Source organism: Oncorhynchus mykiss, chromosome 12, assembly GCF_013265735.2.
Source record: "Oncorhynchus mykiss isolate Arlee chromosome 12, USDA_OmykA_1.1, whole genome shotgun sequence".
NCBI classification, from domain to species: domain Eukaryota; kingdom Metazoa; phylum Chordata; class Actinopteri; order Salmoniformes; family Salmonidae; genus Oncorhynchus; species Oncorhynchus mykiss.
The window spans coordinates 69108300-69115718 of record NC_048576.1 but is presented as its reverse complement, the minus strand read 5'-3'; the positions used below and the strand labels follow the sequence as shown (position 1 = coordinate 69115718).

The 7419-nt window shown below is 41.8% G+C and overlaps 1 protein-coding gene and 1 non-coding gene across 2 annotated transcripts; one reads left to right on the top strand and one right to left on the bottom strand.

Annotated features, from left to right (window-relative positions):
- Positions 1 to 1011: 1011 nt before the first annotated feature.
- Positions 1012 to 5260, top strand: LOC110538145 (ADP-ribosylation factor-like protein 5B). The gene is made up of 6 exons (XM_021624772.2): positions 1012 to 1441; positions 2200 to 2260; positions 2369 to 2516; positions 3016 to 3099; positions 3983 to 4134; positions 4276 to 5260. The coding sequence occupies exons 1-6, from the start codon at positions 1396 to 1398 to the stop codon at positions 4322 to 4324; spliced, it is 540 nt and encodes a 179-aa protein (XP_021480447.1). The 5' UTR covers positions 1012 to 1395; the 3' UTR covers positions 4325 to 5260.
- Positions 5261 to 6575: 1315 nt separating this feature from the next.
- On the bottom strand, positions 6576 to 6647 carry trnac-gca. The gene has a single exon. It is a non-coding gene; the product is annotated as a tRNA-Cys (tRNA).
- Positions 6648 to 7419: the final 772 nt, after the last annotated feature.

The window sequence follows — 7419 nt, the reverse complement described above, 5'->3', positions numbered from 1 at the left end:
TTCAGTAGGAGCACTAGGGCATACACTTCACAGAGTAACTAAGATATGAGTGTGATAATACCGTTTTAAAAATATATTAATGTGAATGAAATGGAAAAATGGAACAGCTAGTGATCCTGAAGTTACATGGAAAACACATTACCCCCTGCACTGCCATAAAGATCCAGACTTCTAAGCAGAAGCCTCATGTTGTGGGACTATCACTTCTACCACCAGGACATTTTAACTTGGGAAAGTCAAGCCCTGAAGTTAATTCAAAACATATTCTCATTCACGGGAATAAAAAGGGAATTCCAGGGGAGTGTCACAGTCATTGTTTTACTTTTGGATGCCATCAATAAATATCACCTGTAGAATTCCCCTGAAATGAGACTTGGTCAAAGTACACGGTACTTTACGGGGCAACTAAGATGTTAGTGCAGAGTGCCGTTTTTAAAAGAATTGATGGATATTCATGTGATTGAAGGGGATCAGCTAGTGACCCTGCCCACTGGGCACAGACGTCAATTCAACGTCTCTTCCAAGTTGGTTTAATGTTATTTCATTGAAATGATGTGGAAACAACGTTGATTCAACCCATGCGTGCCCATGGGTGAGGTTTACATGCAAAACACATTACACACTGCACTATGGTGAAATAAAGATCCAGATTTCTTAGCGCCTACGGTTGTGAGACATTCCCACTTCTGCCATCATTGTAGACAATATTTCAAATTGGGAAACTCATGCCCTGAAGTTTATGATAAACACAATGTCAATCACAGGAATAGAAAGGACATTCCAGCTGGATGTCACAGTCATTGTTTCACTTTTGGTTACTAAACATGTAGAAATCCCCTGCTTGAGATTAGGTTTGAGGAACTATAAAGTAGTTCCGCGTCCATATGTGGGTGATGGAGTTGTCCTCCCATTCATCAGCGCTCTCATTTCATTCGTCACATTTGCGTCATGTTTTGCTACAGACGCGTGGCCACGCCCGCTTTTAGCTGCTGAGGAATTCCTTTGCCCCGCCTTTTTCTGTGACTCGCTCCAATCATCCCCCAAAATCTAGCAGTAAAAGTAAAAGAATGCATTGCCTCATTTGATCGCAGAATCAATTTGGTATCGATAGACAACCCATGGGCACATATCTCCTTTTGTTTGTGTCGACGAACGTCAGAAAAAATACCTTTCTAGGTTGTGCTACCTAATGTTTTCCAGGTAGTTGGCTTAATAGCCTCGATGCACAGCACAGGGTTAGTTATCAGTACAGTTATTTAGCTAGCTAACGTTAGCTTGAAGTGTGGGCTGCCTATTGTGCTAGCTAGCCAGCTACCGTTAACAGCTATCTGATTTGCTGTGTTTGAAATATTTTCATATTTCTTTGAGTTGTCTTCATTCTCATCACCGGTGGATATGGGACTACTCTTTACCAAGCTGATGACTGTCTTCGGAGACAGAGGTAATCAGTTGTGTGCCTGGATACATTTAGCTAATTTACTGCTATTATTGTTGCTCCTAAATAACGTTAATCTCCACTCCGTGCCTGATAATTTCTGCTTGCTTGGTTTGATAACGTTAGCTGCTTTGTAGCAGAGTGTTGTTATGGACTGGATTTAAATTATGAGAACGCAAGAAAAACTGTTAGACGTGATTTTCAATAACGTTAGTGACAGTTTAAAAAATGGTTAATTTCGGCATAGCCAAAATTGTAGCTAAATTTCTAACTACACCTTCCAATAACTGGTTAATTTCTGTCGGACACGAGATAGTCCGTACTGGATGTTCTGTTCACTGTCAACGTTCTGCACACGTGTCCCATGTAATTATCTGTTTTCTATGTAGCGGTAGTGATAGTGAATTGCATTAATATTATGTAACCGATAACATTTTGTCAATCAGTACTGTTTACCTCGTTGATGAGATGATGGCAGGTTAGGTCGCTGGGGTTGACTATCAGGGTCAAATGGCCCTTGTTTTACCTAATAGTAACACTGCAAACAGAGGTTTTGACCCCTTTGGATAATAAAGATGTCTGCCCATGTTTTTCATATCTGGTATTTGAATCCATGGCTAGACCCTTCAAAGAGAGTCCATCAGTCAGATGTGTTGTCATGGTGATGTTTGATTAGCTTTGGGAGTCACAGGTCTGTGAATGGCAATCTGTGTGTCTGTTGTGTAGAAGTGTGTAAATCACTTTCCTCTTTCCTTTTCTCATAGAACACAAAGTGATCATAGTGGGCCTGGACAATGCTGGGAAGACCACTATCCTTTACCAATTGTGAGTGATATCAAAATAGATTTGTATAATTCATGATCACATAAGTCTCAAATTTATGCAAATTATATTTATAATCACTTAGTCATAACAATCACTCTGTCCTCTCAGCCTTACCAAAGAGGCGGTTCACACCTCCCCCACCATTGGCAGTAACGTAGAGGAGATCTCTGTACGCAAGACCCGCTTCCTGGTGTGGGACATCGGAGGCCAGGAAAGCCTGAGAGCCAGCTGGAACTCCTACTACTGCAACACAGAGGTACGAATCTCTTGGTGTGTGTGCCGCAGAATGTCTTTGTCGAGGAACAACATGTGTGTTTTTTTTTATGTAACAAAGTGTGTACAGGTTGGTTTCTGGCCAGTTACAGCTGGAGTAGAAATAGAACCCTGATGAAGGTGCTAATGCCTAAACACTTTTAGCTTTAACTTCCCTTTCCCTCCGAGACTGTCTGAATAGCTACAGCTGGAGACAAGATGATTTCCAGCTCTCCAACGATCAGGCCAACATTGAGTTATTACACTTTAACCGGCAGCTGATTGTTGTTGTCATTGATAAGGCATGGGGACACGATTACATCATCTGTTACAGAACTAACCATATCAGTCTGCTGTCCTGAGTATTCCTCTAACACACTAGACTGTTACTGAAGTCATGTTAAATGTTGATGAGATGAGAGCACTCAGAGCCTGGGGTAAAGTTTAAGTGAGTAAGTTGGTCCCCTTTGGCCTGGGTATTCAGTTGTTTTGTCTCTTTTTAGATTGTGATTCTGGTTGTGGACAGCACAGACCGCGAGCGCCTAAATCTGAACAAAGATGAACTTCACCGCATGCTTGCACATGAGGTAACAACCACCTGGGGCTTTTGGGGGAGATTATGGGAAGGGGGAGGGAGGATCAGCTCAACCTCACTGTTTAGATTTTTTTTTCTGAAGACCAGTTTCAAATGCAGGAAAGTACACTTCATTCTTAACTTCCTTTTTCCTGTATGTGACACGCCAGAAATATCAGCCGATTGTAATTTCCTTATTGTATCAACAGGTGGATGATTGAGGATTACTTTTAAGAATAAGGGCACTTTGTTTTCTAGGTGGTTCACGTTCCATTGTCATTCACCTAATGTATCTTTTTAAAGGTGCAATATACAGAAACCAGCCATTTCCTGGTTGCTAAAATTGTAATAGTTCACCTAATTTCAGTTTGTGACAAACAAGCAATCCAAACTGCTGTGAAATATCTTTTTGATAACCAAAAATATAATATTTTTAGCTGTTTGAAGCTGGTGTATAAAATTGCTTCTTAGGCTTGCTTTCAATGAGAATGACAGATCTATAACTCACATTTCTATGTGAATTTGATCAGGTGGCCCAAAAAGTGACATATTGCAGCTTTAACATGTTGACGCGTGAGCTGTGTTCATGCTCTCAATATGACTCATATCACCACTACAGAGCAAACAAACTGATTTCAAACAATGATGGGTTGTTTCAACATTTCCCCAGTGTATTGACAGCTGAGCTATTCAGTTTCTGTTCCGCTGATGCTGCTATTTTCTATTATCTGAGACATCGCAGCAGAGAGATTCTGTAGATTTCCACAGGAAACGCTCAGACGTGTAAATATGTTGAATATAAAAACGACATAATTGTGCCTCCTGTCTGGCTGGTGTGTAGGACCTACAGAATGTAACCCTGCCTTTCTCTCCTGTCCTGTCTGACTGGTGTGTAGGACCTACAGAATGCTGCGATTCTAGTTCTGGCCAACAAGCAGGACATGAAGGACTCTATGACAGTGGCAGAGATCTCCCAGTGCCTTACCCTCAGCTCCATCACAGCCCACTCCTGGCATGTACAGGCCTGCTGTGCCCTCACAGGGGAGGGGTGAGTACACTGCATAACTACAGACACGCCTGGGCCTCCTCCGTGTGTGTGTGTGTTATAACATTCCCATAAATAACCTTAAGTCACTCAAACACAGTTTAATTTTCAAAACCATTTCCATCTCTTTCTCCTAACCTCCAGACTACCTGCCAGTCTGGACTGGATGAGGTCTCGTGTCCTGGCCAGTTAGAACTCCTTCCGTGGGCTCATCCCAATTGGAACCAGGACAGCTATCCTTTGATCCAACAAACACAACCTCTCAGACGTCACAGCCAAAGCCACAGTGCCCAGATCAGGATCTCCACTATCTGTAGTGACACTGCCCCTCTGAGCCCCAGGGGTGGCCCCAGTCCTGCCCTGTCACCCTCATGCCTTACCCAGCCCTTAGTGTGTATGCCAGGGCTGACCAGAGTCCAGGTCTGCCTCGGGATAGAGGAGGCCTGGAGGAACCTGGCATAACCTTAGCTAGACATGCCAGGGTGTGCCAGTGTGCATGTGCGTTAGCATCTATGTGTGGTGTGTGTGTGTGTGAGACTCCGTTCTAGAGGTCCACCATGTTTACATAAGAATCCCTACCTGTCAGACCTGACTCCATGAGGATGACACAATATGCCCCACATAAGCTGAAAAGGGACCTATCACAGTATTTAAGCCTCCTGTCCTCATGAACTCCACAGAGGTAGAATGGGAGGTTGCATTGGATTTCTTTAACATACAGATTTGTACCTCTGACCTTGAGGAAAACCACAGTACAACAGGTTAAGAGGCCAGACCTAATGGTGATCAGACTGGTGCTCAGCCTTTTAAGCTAACAATGCACAAATTACTTGAAGTATTTATATCAAATAAGAAAAAAGGGGTTTGCTTGACAGTGTAAAATAGTAGCATGCTTTCTGTAAAAAGCAAGATGACAAACAAGTATTGTCTGATTTTAAAACAGGTTAATCATGTATTTTTATATATATACAGTGGCTATGTATTTTACGGTACAAAATATTTTTTGTACAAATAAATGTTATTATTGATAACTGGTGACTGGGCTGCCTTTTCTGTAGTAGGGGAATTACACATGGAACAATTTGGGAACGCCTGAACCAATGATGGATATACTGAACAAAAATCTAAGTGCAGCATGCAACAATTTCAAAGGTTTTACTGAGTTACACTTCATAGAAGGAAATCAGTCAATTGAAATAAATATATTAGGATTTCACATGACTGGGCAGGGGTGCAGTGATGGGAGGGCATAGGCCCATCTACTTGGGAGCCAGGCCCAGTCAATCAGAATGAGTTTTTCCACACAAAGCGTTTTTTACAGTAAGAAATATTCCTCAGTAACCCCCCCCCCCCTCGGACGATCCCACAGGTGAAGAAGCCGGTTGTAGAGGTCCTGGACTGGTGTGGTTACACGTGGTCTGCAGTTGTTAGGCCGGTTGGATGTACTGCCATATTCTCTAAAATGATGTTGAAGGTGGCTAATGGTAGAGAAATGAACATTCAATTCTCTGGCAACAGGTCTGTTCAACATTTCTGCAGTCAGCATGTCAATTACACACTCCCTCACAACTTGAGACATCTGTGGCATTGTCGTGTAGCAAAACTGCACATTTTAGAGTGGCCTTTTATTGTCCTCAGCACAAGGTGCACCTGTATACTGATCAATCTGTTTAATCAGCTTCTTGACATGCCACACCTGTCAGGTGGATGGGTTATCCCAACAAATTTGTGAACAACACATTTCTGGGATCTTTTATTTCAGCTCATGAAAACATGGGACCAACACTTTACATGTTGTATTTTTGTTCCATATATATATATGGAACACCCATGTCTTGCTCCCATGCAGATTTTGTATTTGCCAAGGAAGGCAGATGAATGTTCTGTATTATGTCTGATTAGATGTTAATAGAGAGAAACTGCTTGCTTGTTTAGGGCTAAAGTGATTTCGGAATTGGGACCAGATTTTAATTTAACTCACATTTCTATGTACATTTCGTGGGGTTGCCGAGGTGCCTTATTGCTATTGTAAACGGGTTACTAACGTAATTAGAGCAGTAAAAATAAATGTTTTGTCATACCAGTTGTATATGGTCTGTTATAAACTGGGTGGTTCGGGCCCTGAATGCCGATTGGCTGGCCAATATACCACGGCTAAGGGCTGTTCTTACGCAACGGGGAGTGTCTGGACACAGCCCTTTTAGCCGTGGTATATTGGCCATGTATCACAAACCCCCAAGGTGCCTTATATTAGCTGGTTACCAACGTAATCAGAGCAGTAAAAATAAATGTTTTCTCATACCTGTGGTAAATGGTGCCACGGTTGTCAGTCAATCAGCAATCCAAGGTTTATATTCCGAACAGTTAACAGCTGCATTACACTTTATTTACTTGTCTTGATAACACCAGCCCCTCCACAGCTCGCGCATTAGCGGGTTCAAAATAGGGGGCATCCGGATTTGAACCGGAGACCTCTTGATCTGCAGTCAAATGCTCTACCACTGAGCTATACCCCCACTGTACTGTAGTAGCAAAATAAAAGCTAATTATCCTAAGGACTATGTTCATATATTAGAAAAACATTGTTTTATGCGGTAGTTTTTATTTTCGGCACAAAAAAAAATGTATTTCGCGGGTTAACGATGTTTTTCAAGACGTGTTCGTCTGTTAGGAGAGCGCACACTGTGCACTCGTTTCCTCCACTAGGAGGAGACAAATACATGTGTCTCTTGGGTGATTTCAGTACTGTACAGTACACTGTATTTTATATATGCTATCAAGGGAGAAACGAATGTTAGTGTTTCTTTGTATCTTTTTGTCAGTAACAACATCAGTCGGCTCTCATGCATGCCCAATGATATATTTTTTTTAATGAATATGCATGAACCCTAAACACATTAGATAAAAAGATGGGTTTGGTCACAGTGGTAAACCTCAGATAGTAAAACTCTAGTTCTGTGTGCATTTCATTCGTGCATTTGCCATAAAACAACAACAATAACCACTCACATAACACATTTCGAACAGTTTCAGTTTTATGGTGTGTATAGGGCAGGAATTGATGATGAGACAATTAAGGGTGCAGAATGTTGTTAAAACCATGACCATGGAAACCAAAAATGTGCGAAAAGGCCTGTTGGGAAGACAATGCAACAAACAAAAAACAGCTCTGCTCCCAGCCACTTGAAATGACATTGAGGTTTATTTGCATTACAACAAGGAGATTGCATTCCTCCGAATTTCAAAAGTAAATCTGGTGGTGATAGAAACGTGTACATTTGAAAATAA